Source organism: Telmatherina bonti (assembly GCF_933228915.1).
Source record: "Telmatherina bonti genome assembly, chromosome: 21".
NCBI lineage: Eukaryota > Metazoa > Chordata > Actinopteri > Atheriniformes > Telmatherinidae > Telmatherina > Telmatherina bonti.
Window position 1 is genome coordinate 32684911 of NC_136630.1, and position 20376 is coordinate 32705286.

Sequence of the window (20376 nt, forward strand, 5' to 3'; positions counted from 1 at the left end):
ATTCTGATCTGGTCTCTGGTCTGGCCTCTGGTCTGGATTCTGATCTGGCCTCTGGTCTGGACTCTGGTCTGGACTCTGGTCTGGCCTCTGATCTGGTCTCTGGTCTGGCCTCTGGTCTGGTCTCTGGTCTGGCCTCTGATCTGGTCTCTGGTCTGGACTCTGGTCTGGTCTCTGGTCTGGCCTCTGGTCTGGACTCTGGTCTGGACTCTGGTCTGGCCTCTGATCTGGTCTCTGGTCTGGCCTCTGGTCTGGTCTCTGGTCTGGCCTCTGATCTGGTCTCTGGTCTGGACTCTGGTCTGGTCTCTGGTCTGGTCTCTGGTCTGGACTCTGGTCTGGACTCTGGTCTGGTCTCTGGTCTGGACTCTGGTCTGGCCTCTGGTCTGGTCTCTGGTCTGGATTCTGGTCTGGTCTCTGGTCTGGACTCTGGTCTGGACTCTGGTCTGGCCTCTGGTCTGGACTCTGGTCTGGACTCTGGTCTGGCCTCTGGTCTGGTCTCTGATCTGGTCTCTGGTCTGGACTCTGGTCTGGTCTCTGGTCTGGTCTCTGGTCTGGACTCTGGTCTGGACTCTGGTCTGGTCTCTGGTCTGGACTCTGGTCTGGCCTCTGGTCTGGTCTCTGGTCTGGATTCTGGTCTGGTCTCTGGTCTGGACTCTGGTCTGGCCTCTGGTCTGGCCTCTGGTCTGGACTCTGGTCTGGACTCTGGTCTGGCCTCTGGTCTGGACTCTGGTCTGGCCTCTGGTCTGGTCTCTGGTCTGGCCTCTGGTCTGGATTCTGGTCTGGCCTCTGGTCTGGCCTCTGGTCTGGCCTCTGGTCTGGACTCTGGTCTGGTCTCTGGTCTGGCCTCTGGTCTGGCCTCTGGTCTGGATTCTGGTCTGGACTCTGGCCTGGACTCTAAGATGGACTCTGGCCTGGACTCTAAGATGGACTCTGGTCTGGCCTCTGGTCTGGACTCTGGTCTGGATTCTGGTCTGGATTCTGATCTGGCCTCTGGTCTGGACTCTGGTCTGGACTCTGATCTGGCCTCTGGTCTGGTCTCTGGTCTGGTCTCTGGTCTGGCCTCTGGTCTGGATTCTGGTCTGGCCTCTGGTCTGGCCTCTGGTCTGGACTCTGGCCTGGACTCTAAGATGGACTCTGGTCTGGCCTCTGGTCTGGCCTCTGGTCTGGCCTCTGGTCTGGATTCTGGTCTGGATTCTGATCTGGCCTCTGGTCTGGACTCTGGTCTGGACTCTGATCTGGCCTCTGGTCTGGTCTCTGGTCTGGTCTCTGGTCTGGCCTCTGGTCTGGATTCTGGTCTGGCCTCTGGTCTGGCCTCTGGTCTGGACTCTGGCCTGGACTCTAAGATGGACTCTGGTCTGGCCTCTGGTCTGGCCTCTGGTCTGGCCTCTGGTCTGGACTCTGGTCTGGCCTCTGGTCTGGCCTCTGGTCTGGACTCTGGTCTGGACTCTGGTCTGGCCTCTGGTCTGGTCTCTGGTCTGGCCTCTGGTCTGGTCTCTGGTCTGGCCTCTGGTCTGGACTCTGGTCTGGCCTCTGGTCTGGACTCTGGTCTGGACTCTGGTCTGGCCTCTGATCTGGTCTCTGGTCTGGCCTCTGGTCTGGTCTCTGGTCTGGCCTCTGGTCTGGCCTCTGGTCTGGACTCTGGTCTGGACTCTGGTCTGGCCTCTGATCTGGTCTCTGGTCTGGCCTCTGGTCTGGTCTCTGGTCTGGCCTCTGGTCTGGACTCTGGTCTGGCCTCTGGTCTGGACTCTGGTCTGGACTCTGGTCTGGCCTCTGATCTGGTCTCTGGTCTGGCCTCTGGTCTGGTCTCTGGTCTGGCCTCTGGTCTGGACTCTGGTCTGGCCTCTGGTCTGGATTCTGGTCTGGCCTCTGGTCTGGACTCTGATCTGGTCTCTGGTCTGGACTCTGGTCTGGTCTCTGGTCTGGATTCTGATCTGGTCTCTGGTCTGGACTCTGGTCTGGCCTCTGGTCTGGACTCTGGTCTGGCCTCTGGTCTGGACTCTGGTCTGGCCTCTGGTCTGGACTCTGGTCTGGCCTCTGATCTGGTCTCTGGTCTGGCCTCTGGTCTGGACTCTGGTCTGGACTCTGGTCTGGCCTCTGATCTGGTCTCTGGTCTGGCCTCTGGTCTGGTCTCTGGTCTGGCCTCTGATCTGGTCTCTGGTCTGGACTCTGGTCTGGTCTCTGGTCTGGTCTCTGGTCTGGACTCTGGTCTGGACTCTGGTCTGGTCTCTGGTCTGGACTCTGGTCTGGCCTCTGGTCTGGTCTCTGGTCTGGATTCTGGTCTGGTCTCTGGTCTGGACTCTGGTCTGGACTCTGGTCTGGCCTCTGGTCTGGACTCTGGTCTGGACTCTGGTCTGGCCTCTGGTCTGGTCTCTGATCTGGTCTCTGGTCTGGACTCTGGTCTGGTCTCTGGTCTGGTCTCTGGTCTGGACTCTGGTCTGGACTCTGGTCTGGTCTCTGGTCTGGACTCTGGTCTGGCCTCTGGTCTGGTCTCTGGTCTGGATTCTGGTCTGGTCTCTGGTCTGGACTCTGGTCTGGCCTCTGGTCTGGCCTCTGGTCTGGACTCTGGTCTGGACTCTGGTCTGGCCTCTGGTCTGGACTCTGGTCTGGCCTCTGGTCTGGTCTCTGGTCTGGCCTCTGGTCTGGACTCTGTTCTAGTCTCTGGTCTGGACTCTGGTCTGGCCTCTGGTCTGGATTCTGGTCTGGCCTCTGGTCTGGCCTCTGGTCTGGCCTCTGGTCTGGATTCTGGTCTGGCCTCTGGTCTGGCCTCTGGTCTGGCCTCTGGTCTGGACTCTGGTCTGGTCTCTGGTCTGGCCTCTGGTCTGGCCTCTGGTCTGTATTCTGGTCTGGACTCTGGCCTGGACTCTAAGATGGACTCTGGCCTGGACTCTAAGATGGACTCTGGTCTGGCCTCTGGTCTGGACTCTGGTCTGGATTCTGGTCTGGATTCTGATCTGGCCTCTGGTCTGGACTCTGGTCTGGACTCTGATCTGGCCTCTGGTCTGGTCTCTGGTCTGGTCTCTGGTCTGGCCTCTGGTCTGGATTCTGGTCTGGCCTCTGGTCTGGCCTCTGGTCTGGACTCTGGCCTGGACTCTAAGATGGACTCTGGTCTGGCCTCTGGTCTGGCCTCTGGTCTGGCCTCTGGTCTGGATTCTGGTCTGGATTCTGATCTGGCCTCTGGTCTGGACTCTGGTCTGGACTCTGATCTGGCCTCTGGTCTGGTCTCTGGTCTGGTCTCTGGTCTGGCCTCTGGTCTGGATTCTGGTCTGGCCTCTGGTCTGGCCTCTGGTCTGGACTCTGGCCTGGACTCTAAGATGGACTCTGGTCTGGCCTCTGGTCTGGCCTCTGGTCTGGACTCTGGTCTGGCCTCTGGTCTGGCCTCTGGTCTGGACTCTGGTCTGGACTCTGGTCTGGCCTCTGGTCTGGTCTCTGGTCTGGCCTCTGGTCTGGACTCTGGTCTGGCCTCTGGTCTGGTCTCTGGTCTGGCCTCTGGTCTTGCCTCTGGTCTGGACTCTGGTCTGGACTCTGGTCTGGCCTCTGGTCTGGCCTCTGGTCTGGATTCTGATCTGGTCTCTGGTCTGGTCTCTGGTCTGGACTCTGGTCTGGCCTCTGGTCTGGTCTCTGGTCTGGCCTCTGGTCTGGCCTCTGGTCTGGATTCTGATCTGGTCTCTGGTCTGGTCTCTGGTCTGGCCTCTGGTCTGGACTCTGGTCTGGCCTCTGGTCTGGCCTCTGGTCTGGACTCTGGTCTGGTCTCTGGTCTGGTCTCTGGTCTGGACTCTGGCCTGGACTCTGGTCTGGACTCTGGTCTGGTCTCTGGTCTGGCCTCTGGTCTGGCCTCTGGTCTGGATTCTGGTCTGGCCTCTGGTCTGGTCTCTGGTCTGGACTCTGGCCTGGACTCTGGTCTGGACTCTGGTCTGGTCTCTGGTCTGGCCTCTGGTCTGGCCTCTGGTCTGGATTCTGGTCTGGCCTCTGGTCTGGTCTCTGGTCTGGTCTCTGGTCTGGACTCTGGTCTGGACTCTGGTCTGGTCTCTGGTCTGGCCTCTGGTCTGGCCTCTGGTCTGGATTCTGGTCTGGCCTCTGGTCTGGTCTCTGGTCTGGACTCTGGCCTGGACTCTGGTCTGGACTCTGGTCTGGTCTCTGGTCTGGCCTCTGGTCTGGCCTCTGGTCTGGATTCTGGTCTGGCCTCTGGTCTGGTCTCTGGTCTGGTCTCTGGTCTGGTCTCTGGTCTGGATTCTGGTCTGGCCTCTGGTCTGGACTCTGGCCTGGACTCTGGTCTGGACTCTGGTCTGGTCTCTGGTCTGGTCTCTGGTCTGGACTCTGGCCTGGACTCTGGTCTGGACTCTGGTCTGGTCTCTGGTCTGGCCTCTGGTCTGGCCTCTGGTCTGGATTCTGGTCTGGCCTCTGGTCTGGTCTCTGGTCTGGACTCTGGCCTGGACTCTGGTCTGGACTCTGGTCTGGTCTCTGGTCTGGCCTCTGGTCTGGCCTCTGGTCTGGATTCTGGTCTGGCCTCTGGTCTGGTCTCTGGTCTGGTCTCTGGTCTGGTCTCTGGTCTGGATTCTGGTCTGGCCTCTGGTCTGGACTCTGGTCTGGTCTCTGGTCTGGTCTCTGGTCTGGATTCTGGTCTGGCCTCTGGTCTGGACTCTGGTCTGGTCTCTGGTCTGGTCTCTGGTCTGGATTCTGGTCTGGCCTCTGGTCTGGACTCTGGTCTGGTCTCTGGTCTGGCCTCTGGTCTGGCCTCTGGTCTGGATTCTGGTCTGGCCTCTGGTCTGGTCTCTGGTCTGGTCTCTGGTCTGGTCTCTGGTCTGGATTCTGGTCTGGCCTCTGGTCTGGACTCTGGTCTGGTCTCTGGTCTGGTCTCTGGTCTGGATTCTGGTCTGGCCTCTGGTCTGGACTCTGGTCTGGTCTCTGGTCTGGTCTCTGGTCTGGACTCTGGTCTGGTCTCTGGTCTGGCCTCTGGTCTGGCCTCTGGTCTGGTCTCTGGTCTGGCCTCTGGTCTGGCCTCTGGTCTGGTCTCTGGTCTGGCCTCTGGTCTGGTCTCTGGTCTGGCCTCTGGTCTGGCCTCTGGTCTGGTCTCTGGTCTGGCCTCTGGTCTGGTCTCTGGTCTGGCCTCTGGTCTGGCCTCTGGTCTGGTCTCTGGTCTGGTCTCTGGTCTGGCCTCTGGTCTGGCCTCTGGTCTGGTCTCTGGTCTGGTCTCTGGTCTGGACTCTGGTCTGGACTCTGGTCTGGACTCTGGTCTGGTCTCTGGTCTGGTCTCTGGTCTGGCCTCTGGTCTGGCCTCTGGTCTGGACTCTGGTCTGGCCTCTGGTCTGGTCTCTGGTCTGGCCTCTGATCTGGCTTCTGATCTGGCCTCTGGTCTGGCCTCTGGTCTGGTCTCTGGTCTGGCCTCTGGTCTGGTCTCTGGTCTGGCCTCTGGTCTGGCCTCTGGTCTGGTCTCTGGTCTGGTCTCTGGTCTGGCCTCTGGTCTGGCCTCTGGTCTGGTCTCTGGTCTGGACTCTGGTCTGGACTCTGGTCTGGTCTCTGGTCTGGCCTCTGGTCTGGTCTCTGGTCTGGCCTCTGGTCTGGACTCTGGTCTGGTCTCTGGTCTGGACTCTGGTCTGGACTCTGGTCTGGCCTCTGGTCTGGCCTCTGGTCTGGATTCTGGTCTGGCCTCTGGTCTGGACTCTGGTCTGGACTCTGGTCTGGTCTCTGGTCTGGTCTCTGGTCTGGACTCTGGCCTGGACTCTGGTCTGGACTCTGGTCTGGTCTCTGGTCTGGCCTCTGGTCTGGCCTCTGGTCTGGATTCTGGTCTGGCCTCTGGTCTGGTCTCTGGTCTGGACTCTGGCCTGGACTCTGGTCTGGACTCTGGTCTGGTCTCTGGTCTGGCCTCTGGTCTGGCCTCTGGTCTGGATTCTGGTCTGGCCTCTGGTCTGGTCTCTGGTCTGGTCTCTGGTCTGGTCTCTGGTCTGGATTCTGGTCTGGCCTCTGGTCTGGACTCTGGTCTGGTCTCTGGTCTGGTCTCTGGTCTGGATTCTGGTCTGGCCTCTGGTCTGGACTCTGGTCTGGTCTCTGGTCTGGTCTCTGGTCTGGATTCTGGTCTGGCCTCTGGTCTGGACTCTGGTCTGGTCTCTGGTCTGGCCTCTGGTCTGGCCTCTGGTCTGGATTCTGGTCTGGCCTCTGGTCTGGTCTCTGGTCTGGTCTCTGGTCTGGTCTCTGGTCTGGATTCTGGTCTGGCCTCTGGTCTGGACTCTGGTCTGGTCTCTGGTCTGGTCTCTGGTCTGGATTCTGGTCTGGCCTCTGGTCTGGACTCTGGTCTGGTCTCTGGTCTGGTCTCTGGTCTGGACTCTGGTCTGGTCTCTGGTCTGGCCTCTGGTCTGGTCTCTGGTCTGGACTCTGGTCTGGCCTCTGGTCTGGCCTCTGGTCTGGTCTCTGGTCTGGTCTCTGGTCTGGCCTCTGGTCTGGCCTCTGGTCTGGTCTCTGGTCTGGTCTCTGGTCTGGACTCTGGTCTGGACTCTGGTCTGGTCTCTGGTCTGGTCTCTGGTCTGGCCTCTGGTCTGGCCTCTGGTCTGGACTCTGGTCTGGCCTCTGGTCTGGTCTCTGGTCTGGCCTCTGATCTGGCTTCTGATCTGGTCTCTGGTCTGGCCTCTGGTCTGGTCTCTGGTCTGGCCTCTGGTCTGGCCTCTGGTCTGGTCTCTGGTCTGGTCTCTGGTCTGGCCTCTGGTCTGGCCTCTGGTCTGGTCTCTGGTCTGGTCTCTGGTCTGGACTCTGGTCTGGACTCTGGTCTGGACTCTGGTCTGGTCTCTGGTCTGGCCTCTGGTCTGGTCTCTGGTCTGGCCTCTGGTCTGGACTCTGGTCTGGTCTCTGGTCTGGACTCTGGTCTGGACTCTGGTCTGGCCTCTGGTCTGGCCTCTGGTCTGGATTCTGGTCTGGCCTCTGGTCTGGACTCTGGTCTGGACTCTGGTCTGGCCTCTGGTCTGGCCTCTGGTCTGGTCTCTGGTCTGGCCTCTGGTCTGGCCTCTGGTCTGGTCTCTGGTCTGGCCTCTGGTCTGGACTCTGGTCTGGTCTCTGGTCTGGACTCTGGTCTGGTCTCTGGTCTGGCCTCTGGTCTGGACTCTGGTCTGGTCTCTGGTCTGGACTCTGGTCTGGTCTCTGGTCTGGACTCTGGTCTGGTCTCTGGTCTGGCCTCTGGTCTGGACTCTGGTCTGGTCTCTGGTCTGGCCTCTGGTCTGGACTCTGGTCTGGTCTCTGGTCTGGACTCTGGTCTGGTCTCTGGTCTGGCCTCTGGTCTGGACTCTGGTCTGGTCTCTGGTCTGGACTCTGGTCTGGTCTCTGGTCTGGACTCTGGTCTGGCCTCTGGTCTGGCCTCTGGTCTGGTCTCTGGTCTGGTCTCTGGTCTGGTCTCTGGTCTGGACTCTGGTCTGGTCTCTGGTCTGGCCTCTGGTCTGGTCTCTGGTCTGGCCTCTGGTCTGGCCTCTGGTCTGGTCTCTGGTCTGGTCTCTGGTCTGGACTCTGGTCTGGACTCTGGTCTGGTCTCTGGTCTGGTCTCTGGTCTGGCCTCTGGTCTGGCCTCTGGTCTGGACTCTGGTCTGGCCTCTGGTCTGGTCTCTGGTCTGGCCTCTGATCTGGCTTCTGATCTGGTCTCTGGTCTGGCCTCTGGTCTGGTCTCTGGTCTGGCCTCTGGTCTGGCCTCTGGTCTGGTCTCTGGTCTGGTCTCTGGTCTGGCCTCTGGTCTGGCCTCTGGTCTGGTCTCTGGTCTGGTCTCTGGTCTGGACTCTGGTCTGGACTCTGGTCTGGACTCTGGTCTGGTCTCTGGTCTGGCCTCTGGTCTGGTCTCTGGTCTGGCCTCTGGTCTGGACTCTGGTCTGGTCTCTGGTCTGGACTCTGGTCTGGACTCTGGTCTGGCCTCTGGTCTGGCCTCTGGTCTGGATTCTGGTCTGGCCTCTGGTCTGGACTCTGGTCTGGACTCTGGTCTGGCCTCTGGTCTGGCCTCTGGTCTGGTCTCTGGTCTGGCCTCTGGTCTGGCCTCTGGTCTGGTCTCTGGTCTGGCCTCTGGTCTGGACTCTGGTCTGGTCTCTGGTCTGGACTCTGGTCTGGTCTCTGGTCTGGCCTCTGGTCTGGACTCTGGTCTGGTCTCTGGTCTGGACTCTGGTCTGGTCTCTGGTCTGGACTCTGGTCTGGTCTCTGGTCTGGCCTCTGGTCTGGACTCTGGTCTGGTCTCTGGTCTGGCCTCTGGTCTGGACTCTGGTCTGGTCTCTGGTCTGGACTCTGGTCTGGTCTCTGGTCTGGCCTCTGGTCTGGACTCTGGTCTGGTCTCTGGTCTGGACTCTGGTCTGGTCTCTGGTCTGGACTCTGGTCTGGCCTCTGGTCTGGCCTCTGGTCTGGTCTCTGGTCTGGTCTCTGGTCTGGTCTCTGGTCTGGACTCTGGTCTGGACTCTGGTCTGGTCTCTGGTCTGGTCTCTGGTCTGGTCTCTGGTCTGGACTCTGGTCTGGACTCTGGTCTGGCCTCTGGTCTGGTCTCTGGTCTGGCCTCTGGTCTGGCCTCTGGTCTGGTCTCTGGTCTGGTCTCTGGTCTGGCCTCTGGTCTGGCCTCTGGTCTGGTCTCTGGTCTGGTCTCTGGTCTGGACTCTGGTCTGGACTCTGGTCTGGTCTCTGGTCTGGTCTCTGGTCTGGCCTCTGGTCTGGCCTCTGGTCTGGACTCTGGTCTGGCCTCTGGTCTGGTCTCTGGTCTGGCCTCTGATCTGGCTTCTGATCTGGTCTCTGGTCTGGCCTCTGGTCTGGTCTCTGGTCTGGCCTCTGGTCTGGCCTCTGGTCTGGTCTCTGGTCTGGTCTCTGGTCTGGCCTCTGGTCTGGCCTCTGGTCTGGTCTCTGGTCTGGTCTCTGGTCTGGACTCTGGTCTGGACTCTGGTCTGGACTCTGGTCTGGTCTCTGGTCTGGCCTCTGGTCTGGTCTCTGGTCTGGCCTCTGGTCTGGACTCTGGTCTGGTCTCTGGTCTGGACTCTGGTCTGGACTCTGGTCTGGCCTCTGGTCTGGCCTCTGGTCTGGATTCTGGTCTGGCCTCTGGTCTGGACTCTGGTCTGGACTCTGGTCTGGCCTCTGGTCTGGCCTCTGGTCTGGTCTCTGGTCTGGCCTCTGGTCTGGCCTCTGGTCTGGTCTCTGGTCTGGCCTCTGGTCTGGACTCTGGTCTGGTCTCTGGTCTGGACTCTGGTCTGGTCTCTGGTCTGGCCTCTGGTCTGGACTCTGGTCTGGTCTCTGGTCTGGACTCTGGTCTGGTCTCTGGTCTGGACTCTGGTCTGGTCTCTGGTCTGGCCTCTGGTCTGGACTCTGGTCTGGTCTCTGGTCTGGCCTCTGGTCTGGACTCTGGTCTGGTCTCTGGTCTGGACTCTGGTCTGGTCTCTGGTCTGGCCTCTGGTCTGGACTCTGGTCTGGTCTCTGGTCTGGACTCTGGTCTGGTCTCTGGTCTGGACTCTGGTCTGGCCTCTGGTCTGGCCTCTGGTCTGGTCTCTGGTCTGGTCTCTGGTCTGGTCTCTGGTCTGGACTCTGGTCTGGTCTCTGGTCTGGCCTCTGGTCTGGTCTCTGGTCTGGCCTCTGGTCTGGCCTCTGGTCTGGTCTCTGGTCTGGTCTCTGGTCTGGACTCTGGTCTGGACTCTGGTCTGGTCTCTGGTCTGGTCTCTGGTCTGGCCTCTGGTCTGGCCTCTGGTCTGGACTCTGGTCTGGCCTCTGGTCTGGTCTCTGGTCTGGCCTCTGATCTGGCTTCTGATCTGGTCTCTGGTCTGGCCTCTGGTCTGGTCTCTGGTCTGGCCTCTGGTCTGGCCTCTGGTCTGGTCTCTGGTCTGGTCTCTGGTCTGGCCTCTGGTCTGGCCTCTGGTCTGGTCTCTGGTCTGGTCTCTGGTCTGGACTCTGGTCTGGACTCTGGTCTGGACTCTGGTCTGGTCTCTGGTCTGGCCTCTGGTCTGGTCTCTGGTCTGGCCTCTGGTCTGGACTCTGGTCTGGTCTCTGGTCTGGACTCTGGTCTGGACTCTGGTCTGGCCTCTGGTCTGGCCTCTGGTCTGGATTCTGGTCTGGCCTCTGGTCTGGACTCTGGTCTGGACTCTGGTCTGGCCTCTGGTCTGGCCTCTGGTCTGGTCTCTGGTCTGGCCTCTGGTCTGGCCTCTGGTCTGGTCTCTGGTCTGGCCTCTGGTCTGGACTCTGGTCTGGTCTCTGGTCTGGACTCTGGTCTGGTCTCTGGTCTGGCCTCTGGTCTGGACTCTGGTCTGGTCTCTGGTCTGGACTCTGGTCTGGTCTCTGGTCTGGACTCTGGTCTGGTCTCTGGTCTGGCCTCTGGTCTGGACTCTGGTCTGGTCTCTGGTCTGGCCTCTGGTCTGGACTCTGGTCTGGTCTCTGGTCTGGACTCTGGTCTGGTCTCTGGTCTGGCCTCTGGTCTGGACTCTGGTCTGGTCTCTGGTCTGGACTCTGGTCTGGTCTCTGGTCTGGACTCTGGTCTGGCCTCTGGTCTGGCCTCTGGTCTGGTCTCTGGTCTGGTCTCTGGTCTGGACTCTGGTCTGGACTCTGGTCTGGTCTCTGGTCTGGTCTCTGGTCTGGTCTCTGGTCTGGACTCTGGTCTGGACTCTGGTCTGGCCTCTGGTCTGGTCTCTGGTCTGGACTCTGGTCTGGCCTCTGGTCTGGTCTCTGGTCTGGACTCTGGTCTGGTCTCTGGTCTGGACTCTGGTCTGGACTCTGGTCTGGTCTCTGGTCTGGTCTCTGGTCTGGACTCTGGTCTGGTCTCTGGTCTGGTCTCTGGTCTGGTCTCTGGTCTGGACTCTGGTCTGGACTCTGGACCCCACCCAGCTGTCCCGCTCCCACATAGTGAACTGTGGCATGATGTGGTGTCTGTGTAAAACCGGACTGGTGCAGTCGGGTCGCCTTGTTGTTGTGGTCAAAAATCATTTCCGATGTTGTCACAGTTTGCGCCGCGTGGAGCAGAAACTCTGCTGCACTTCTAAATAGTTTTAGCCCCGGAAATAGGTCAGCGTATATATTTCTATAGAAATAGATGTTTTTTTTCTTTGTACAGATGAAGAAGTGTCCGTTATATCAGCTGATGTGCTGACGGCTCAGCTGTAAAATCACTCCGATCCCGCAGATTTCAATGATTTTCAGGTAAAACTCTCAAGACAGAGGCGTGAGCTGAAACTTTGCACTGAAGGAGGTGGAATGGTTCCTCATGACTACATGGTGCATTTCCATGAGAAAGGGATGAGGGATTTGTGGGGGACCGGAGCCTGCTGAAAATTCTCCTATCTCTGGGCCTTTTACTGTTTCATCTATATAGTGTTGAACTCAGCTGTAGAACTTCTTCCGCTGATCATTCAACAACCAGATTTTTGCCATCCTCAAACATGTTCAACTTATTTCAGCTCAGCTTTCAGGCATTTTGACCACGTTTAAACATCAGTTTTTGTTTTAAACTCTATTTAAGCTTCTTTTCATTTCAGCCTTCTTTAGCGTTACAGTTGAAACAAGTTTAAAGGGTTCCTATTCTGGTATGTGGAGTTTTCTGAGCTTTCTACAGTGTTACAGTGTTGAATCCTCATCAGACATGTGAACGACACTGTTTTTTATCACCTAAACGCATGTTTGAGTTTGAGTTCCAGCACTCTCTCCGTTCAGTTTCCATGCCGACGAAAAACGCATGGTTTTAGAGAGTTTTTTCTACGTGGAAATCCTTGTGACGTCCCGGGGGATAAGGTTGGGTGATTGGTTACCTTCTACTGGTTAACAAGGGCATGTACAAATACATCAGGCGGGTGGAAAACGTGGGATAAAGTTATTTCCAACGATGGCTGGTGAGTTTACCAAAGAGAGACATCCTGCTGCATTCGTTGCTGTGGGTTGCTGTTTTCCACTTCGTTTTCAGGCTCTGATTCAGGTTCCAACATGTAGGGCTGGATGCTATGTGTTGACATTGTAGTTTGTTTTCTTATTGAGTTCATATGAGCCTAATCCTTCTGTTTATGAGACGTTACAATGACGGTGAAAGCAGGTGCGGTGCGCGCTCCCGATGTGGCGCAGCGGCGGGAGGCGGGGCTTAATGCGGAAGAGTCTCAATCCACTCGTTTTGCCCGCAGGCTGATCTGACAGCCTACGGAGAGGGTCGGTCTGAAGTAAATAAAGTGATTTGGGACAATTCTCATTTATTCACAGGTTTAGTCTCATTTCTGTCTTTATGTCTCCGTCTCCTGCACCTCCTCCTCTGCCAGGACACGCCTGCTGGGGGGACAAGGTGGAACCACTGCCCCCCCCCTCTCCGACCACATCTGCAGCGCTGCAACCCAGCTGGGACACACAGGAACACCAGTATGTTCCCAGTAAATAAACTGGAGTCAGAGACGTCTCATTCATGTCCGTTCATTTTATAATCTGAAACAAAGGAATGAAGCACTTCCAGCATCATCTGGAGCATTTTGTTCCAGCGTATCTCTGGACTCCTTCATTTTCCCGCCAGCTTCTAATCTGTGGGAGTGGGCAGCGCCCCCCCTTCCTCCTCCTGTGGACCAAGATGCACTTTCTCCCTACATTTTACTGTCTGACCACTTTATTTGTCCTTTCTGGATAAGTCCGGTGGTCTGATGAGACGCTGACAGCATCTGTCCCCTGCTGACCTCCTCTGTCTTTCTGGTGGTGCTGATGTCCATCCCGTCTCCACCAGATAAAATACTTTTACATTTTACAGCTTTATCTGTTAGAAGTTCTTCCTCATTTTCCAGAAAATTCCTCTTTTTTCCTGCAGAACCGTCATGGAAATGAGATGGATTAATATTTATCAGGGCGTCGGCATGACCTTTTATAGCCAACATGTGGGCGTGGCCAGATGTTCCCTCATGTGCACAAAGCTTAGTGTTGATCCTGATTTATGGAAGAAGCAGGCGTGGGACGTGCTGCTTTAGAAACCTGGATGTTTTTTCTGGTTTCCATACGTACGCCGCCTGGAGTCATCGCTGCTACGCACAGATTGATAAATGAGGCTCCTGGTGGTTTCAGCACTCATGCAAAATAATCAGAGGGAAACTTTCGGAGAGGTTTTTTTATGGGTACCCCATACACACTTACACACACTCCGAGTCCACTCACCCGCACTTCACATTAGATCATATTTCATGTCATTTCTAATTTAGCTAGCAGTAAGAATGATTTCATCATGTATTTCTAGCCATTCATTCAATCATTTGTTTACTTATTCATCAACTTATTGATTTTAACTCACATAGATATTTTTTTTTTTTTTTTTTAACTTAATAGTTCGGATCAACTCATTCTAGCTAAAACCCCAGTTACATCTCCCAGCTGCCAAAATCTTTCCCTGTCAGGGAGCACATCATACCTAAACAACCTCTCTATTCTTCTCTACTGTTTTTTTATTTTATTTTTTCCTAAATATTCCAGAAACCAGGTTCATGTCACACCTGCTGAATATCTAATTCCTAACTTCCTAATTTTCTTTACTTCTAATGCAGCCACGGAGCTCCGTGTATTACAGGCCCCTCTCTGCTGTGTGGCATTTCCTGGGAGATCATGTCTCATCTATCACAGGTTGCTAATCATACACTGTTCAAAGTTGCTGTTTACAGTTGCCATGTTACGGGAATAGGTACTTGTTGCAGGAGTTAGCTATGACCTCGCAGCAACTCTTCTAACTTCCACAATATCTGCTGAGTTGTAACAGGAAACGAGTTCAGAGACATGAAGAGACTCAGAAGCACAAAGAAAAGTTTGCTTACAGCCACACCTCCATCATCCGCCATGTTTTTTTTTCCTTTTAGCAGATGCAAAAAGTGTGTTTTCTTTCTCTAAGCAGAGATCTGATGTTGTGTCTGTCTTGGTTTCTGTCTCAGGTGGCCCTCAGCGCCACAGACATGGCCCTGGCCCTCAACAGGTACCTGTGCACAGCAGTGCTCCCCCTCCTGACTAAATGTGCTCCTCTGTTTGCCGGAACCGAGCCATTTGCCTCTTTAATCGACTCCCTCCTTCACACGGTGTACCGCCTGTCCAAAGGCTGCTGCCTCACCAAAGCTCAGCGGGATGCCATCGAGGAGTGTCTGCTTGCTGTTTGTGGGTGAGAGCAGACGACTTCTGTTGAAATATCTAAATAAAAGCATCCCTTTCTCAGCAGGATGAACGGTTTATATTGTTCCACTCATCATTTCACGTTTTATAGAGCTAGTTTCAGATATTATTTTCTATGTTCTGTCTGTCACCCTGAGCAGTAAACTGAGGCCCTCGATGATGCAGCACCTGCTAAGGAGGCTGGTGTTTGATGTACCGCTGCTCAACGAACACACTAAGATGCCTCTGAAGGTGAGAATTAGAATAAATCTGTTCTTCTGTCCACCCTAAAGTGTTTCCAGTCTGCAGGATTGGTGCTGTTCGGTACCTTTTGGTAGCATCTGCAGTGTTCACGGGAAAAAAAGCTTTCACACCCCCGTAGAAATGCCAAGTGGTTCTGACATTTTCAACTAAACCAGAATAAATCATTTCCAGACTTTCCCTCTTTTAATTGTGACCTTGAATAACCTGAACGCTTCACCTGAAATACAAAGTAATCAGAAATAAGCTGGCTGCACAAATGTGGACAGCTTTTGGGTTTAATTCCAGCTTCCAGTTTCCACCAATTAAAGAAACCTTGTCCAACGAGGACTTCCTCCTTTTCCCAGCAGGAATGAAAGGTCAAGAAGCCTCGTCGTAGATTTGGGTCCACCATGAAACACAATGGGGAGACAACATGGGGCAACAGGGACATGACACAGAGTTGTGATTTCCCTTCCCGCCAGAACTAAAGAAAAGCTGAACGCTGGAGAGGAAGGTTGGGAAGACGCTGAAGGAGCTGCTAGAATTCTGGCACTTCTTCTTGATTCTTGGAGGGAGTTCTGACAGATCAAGCTTCTCCATTGTGGAATGAACCTGGTTGTTTCATCTTTGTCTGTGGCAGGGCAAGTCGTGCACGCAGCTGGGTCTGTATCTTTAAAAGCCATGGGCATTTTCTCAACATTGCAATCGATTGTTAATTAAAACGATCCGTTCAATCGCAGCATCGCTCATGCATTTCCGTGTTAACCACGCCCACCTCAAATGACCAACCAATCATACCAAGGCCGGCTTTGCCCCCTCAAATCAAATTTGCCAAAAATGCATAAACTACCTAAACCAGGGGTGCCCAAGTCCGGTCCTGGAGATCTCCCATCCTGCAACCTTTAGATGCAACCTCTGTCCAGCCCAGCTGAGTCAAACAGCTGAATTCCTCTTCTGCACGTCATCCGGCTCTGCAGAGGCCTGCTAACGAGACACTTATCTGATTCCGGTGTGCTGGAGAAGGGTTGCACCTAAAAACAGCAGGATGGTGGATCTCCAGGACCGGACTTGGGCACCCCTGACCTAAACTCTCTCTCTCCTCTGCATCGAGCGGCGTGCCGGTTGTACAGCGTTACGTCGCAGGACCGCCTCTTTCCAGTGAACAAACAGCGTTTAGTATGCAAATGAGCTGACAAGCAGCCTGATTGGTGGGTGTCAGGTTTCTCCCCCTCGCTGGCTGAGCTGCTGCAGCGTTAAAACTTTAACACTAGAAGGACTACGGAGGGGAGGGGAGCTCTGTTAAACACCTTGAAGTGGTTTAAATTGGGAGGTAGGATACTTAATAACTAATTAACAACAAATAAAGTGGTATATGTGTGTTCTGTTAACAGGGTACTGTAGTTTTGTGTGTCAGTGGGAACGTTGCTCCATCACACGAGCAGGGATGTGCCCTTCACACTGTTATTGGAGAGTCATGAATGATATTCTAAAAAAAAAAATAAATAAAAATAAACAAAATTAAGAAAAATATGTCATTTTCTACTCTGTTTTTGTTGTTGTCAAATGTATTTTTATTTGAATTTGAGGTTATTACCTCCGCCAAAGAGGTTATGTTTTTCCCAGCATTTATCTGTTTATGTTTGTTTGTTTATGTTCAAGATAACTCAGAAAGTTCTGGACGGACTTTCATGGAATTTTCAGGATTGTTGGAAATGTGAAAATGAAGATCTGATTAAATTCTGGTGCTGATCCGGATCACCGTTTGGATCCAGGAATGTTTCTTAAAGGATTCTTTAACAGTGTGCTTGGTGGAGGTTTGGGCTCTCTGGGTGCTTTTCTGGTTGTTTGAGGGATTTCTACCTTATGATGGTCTGGAGTTTGATGCTCGGTCCTGTTTTTGTGTGTGATAGGCCGGACTATTTCAGCTTAGTTTAATATTTTAGTTTGTTATTTGGCTGTTCAATGAGACATTTGTTTGTTAAAACTTTGATGAGTGATATTTTGTGCACTGGAAAGAAAAGAAAATCGTTCTGGCTTTTCACGGAGCACATGAAAGAACAGGCTGGCTCAAAACCAGGCTAGTTCTACTTTAGTTTCAAGTTTAAGTTTCTTTTCTACAGCGCATGGTAAGAACATAGCAGTACTCGTATACTAGAAGAACAGAGAATGAAAATCACATCATACATTTTCGTAACTGGCTGATTTATTCTTATTTTACATCTGAAGAGATGAATTCCTCCATCATGTAAATGTTCAGTCCGCTCTCCGTTAACTCCAGTTGTTCAGACTCAAGGTCTTTACCTTGTCCTGTTGCAATGATCCACATGTTCTGCCTGGTCTTCTGCCCGTCTTCACTACTTCATCTTCCTTCTCCTCTTCAGGTACTGGAAAAGGTCAAAGTGTTGAGCTGGTATTTTAAAACTATATTCAAAATCAAAGCAGAAATAGCACTAATTATGTGGGTATTCATGTTATACCCGAAAAGATAAGAAACAAAAAGCAGAGTTTCTTTTATTTGCGGTAGACATGAGTACATCATGTCTGCCCTCTGTCCAATCAGAACTCTTCCCAACCCACCAATCTAAAGCGTAAGAAAGGTGAATAAACGTGTTTACAATGTTAACCTCAGTGCTGAATGACTATTTTCATGTAAACCCAAAGGAGAACACTGTAATTCTGACTTATTTCATTACAAAAGATACTTCCAAATGAAAAAAAGTGTCATGCAAGCATATCCAAGTCACATCAGTTTAACATTTATTCAGAACTAAAGAGGAATTAAAACTCTCATTTTCACTCTCGGCGGCTGTCAATCAGGAGGAAGACAAGTTGACTTTCAGCTGGAAAGTTGGGAGATCAGATCCAGGTGTCCCCCCACTACACGCTGAGGTGTCCTCGGACAAGATGCTGAACCCCAAGTTACCCCCTGATGTGCCTATTGGGGTATGAGTGTGTGTGTGAATGTGCCATGTAGCGTAAAGCGCTTTGAAAAGTGCAATATAAGTACAAGTCCATTCACCATTTAAACATGGCCGTTACTGGCAGGACACAACCGCTGGCAGGAAAGGTGGAGACAGTGGATCACTTCTTCCATTCAGGACAAGAGAGACCGTAGGAAAGACAGACTTCTCCCATCCAGAAGGGCGGTGTCACCAGGACATTGAGCTGCACGGCCACACCAGGACTCACACCAAAAGGAAATGTCTACTCATGTGTCAGACTGACAGACTGCAGGATTAAAGTTCACATGAAAGAGGGAAAGTTTGAAGAGGATTTAAAATTGTTAACGTCAGGAAAAGGTGGAAGTTTCACAGGGGTGTGAAAACTTTTTTCCTTCCAAGACGTAGTTTTTACGATTTATTGTTCTTCATGAGAACTGCTAATTATGTTTTATGATGATAAGAGAAGAAAAGAAAAATCCTCCATTTCATTTTCTGTAGGTTGTAACACACCAACCCAGTTTCCTCTATTCCAACCAACAATGACAAACTAAACATGCTTGTGTCCCCTCTCAGCTGCTGACCAATCACTACGAGCATTGCTGGAAGTATTACTGCCTTGCTGGAGGTTGGGGTACTTTTGGAGCAGCTTCTGATGAGGAGCTTCACCTCTCCAGGAAACTGTTCTGGGGAATATTTGACGCTCTTTCCTGCAAGGTGAGGCTGCTTCCATCTTCTTCACCCTACCTCTAGGCTCATCCAGAAACGATGGGGTTCAGGAATTCTGTCACAGCCTCCCAGGTGTCCATTCACCTAGATGTGTCTCATGTTTCATGCTCATTAGCAACTAACAAAAGTTCCTGTTTCCCTGGTGTCGGAGAACATCCACTACAGTCCCATTCCAAGTACAACGTTTGCCTGACTACATGAATGTCTTGTTGTAATGGCATCCAGATCTGATGAGGCTGGGTTAAAATGATTCCGGTAAAGCTGGCAGGGTTTGGATCTTATTGGGTTTTCTGTGATTTCAGCTCCATGCTAAAGCAAATATTATCTTAGCCTGAAAACCAAAAAAACATTCAGCCTAAAATCCGGAGAAGCAATCTAGAGCAGGAAGATAACTACAGCTGGTAGGATCTCCAGAAACAAAACATTTCTAGACCTTAGACAAGTGAGAAATATCTGAAAAAAGGTGAAACACACATAATTAATCAGTAAGAAAAACTCCAAACTATCTTGTCAGTGCTTCTATTTGTGTTTCTGTCTCACGTTGAGAGAAAAGAGGTCAAACCAAGAGAAACTAAACAGTTTGATTCGTCTGTATGAAGGAGTTGTTTTCAATAGTTTAAATGCATTTTAAAAAAAGTAAAGTGAAAACCCATCCAAGTGAAAATATGTCAGAATTTCCCTGCAGGCTGCCTGTAGGTCTGTGGAGTAGGCAAGAATTAAAACACCTCGCACGTTAAACTAATTCGTTTCATTGAAACATTCATAGACATCCAGGATATAAGTGTTTCAGAAAAGTTCATTACACACACACACACACACACACATATATACATATATATATATATATATATATATATATATATATATATATATATATATATATATATATATATATATATATATATATATAGTGCAAGTCAAAAGTTTGGAAACACCTCCTCACTCAGTGGTTTTTCTTCATTTTTTTCACTTTCTTAATTGCAGAGTACAACTAAATACATCCACACTGTGAAGGAACACGTGGAATTATGTAGTAAACTAAAAAGTGGTAAATAAACTAGAATATGTTTTATATTTTAGTTTCTTTAAAGTGACCACCTTTTGCTTTGGTGACAGCTTGGCACACTCATGACATTTTCTCAATCAGCTTCATAAGGCTGTCTCTTGGAATGGCTTATCAATAGTGCCTAATGAGTTCCTGGAGGTGTTGAGCACTGTTTAGATGCTTTGCCGTCACTCTTTGGTCCAAACCATCCCAAACCATCTCAAGTGAGTTCAGGTCAAGCGATTGTGGAAGCCAGGTTGTCTTATGCAGCACTCCATCATTCTGTTTCTTGGTCAAACATCCCCTACACAGTCTGGAGGTGTGTTTGGGATCATTGCCCTCTTGAAATACAAATGATGGTCCCATTAAGTGCAAACCAGATGGGATGGCATGTCGCTGAAGAATGCTGTGGTAGCCGCTGGTGAAGTGTTCCTTGGATGTTGACTGATTAATCAACTGTTTCACTAGCAAAGAACCACCATACCACCACGTCTCCTGCATGCTTCACCGTGGGAACCACACATCTCGGAACCATCTGCTCACCTTTTCTGCATCTCACACAAACATGGCGAGTGGAACTAAATATCTCAGCTTTAGATTCATCAGACCAGAGCTCAGATTTCCACTGATATGAGGTCATTCCTGATGTTTCTTGGCCCAAATTAGTCTCCTATTCTTATTGTTCTTTCTCAGAAGTGGCTTCTTTCCAGCAGTCTGACCATGGAGGCCCGATGCAGTCTCCTCTGGACAGCTGATGTTGAAATGCATCACCATCTTGAATTCTGTGAAGCATTTCTGTAGGCTTTTATCTCTGAGGCTCTGAGGTGCAGTTTATTGGCGGTTTCTGAGACTGGTGACTCTGATGGACTTATCCTATGCAGCTGAGGTAACTCTTGGTCTTCCTTAGGGAAGGAGGAGGTAACTCTTGGTCTTCCTGTCCTGAGGAGATCCTCATGAGAGCCAGCAACATCGTGTTTGATGATCTTTGTAACTACACTAGAGAATACCTTCAAACTTCTAGAAATTTTCCTGATGGACCGACCAACATGTCTTAAAGTAATGATGTACTGTCATTTCTCTTGACGTAGTTGAGTGGTTCTTGCCATAATATGGATTATAAAAGCATCAACAATTCAACCCTACAGTCCATAAGTCACCTGTCACTGTAAACATGGCACTTTTAAATGTACGTTCCCTTTTTAACAAGTCTTTCATTATCAATGACCTGATTTTAGATAAGAAGGTTGATTGCTTATTTTTAACTGAAACATGGCTGGGTACAGATGCACCAGTTATTCTCACTGAGACCTCACCACCAAATTTTAATTTTATATCCTCCTTTAAAAGTCACAAGAAAGGTGGTGGTACTGC

The 20376-nt window shown here is 52.0% G+C and overlaps 1 protein-coding gene across 1 annotated transcript in view; it reads left to right on the forward strand.

Annotated features, from left to right (window-relative positions):
* Positions 1–20376, forward strand: part of ryr2a (ryanodine receptor 2a (cardiac)) — a gene marked incomplete at its 3' end in the record, with an annotated part of 479882 nt that overhangs the window by 201178 nt on the left and 258328 nt on the right. Inside the window, exons 51-53 of the mRNA XM_079260659.1 lie at positions 13839–14059; positions 14211–14301; positions 17808–17948. Of these exons, the coding sequence (XP_079116785.1) occupies positions 13839–14059; positions 14211–14301; positions 17808–17948 (453 nt within the window). The remainder of the gene's footprint in view (positions 1–13838; positions 14060–14210; positions 14302–17807; positions 17949–20376) is intronic.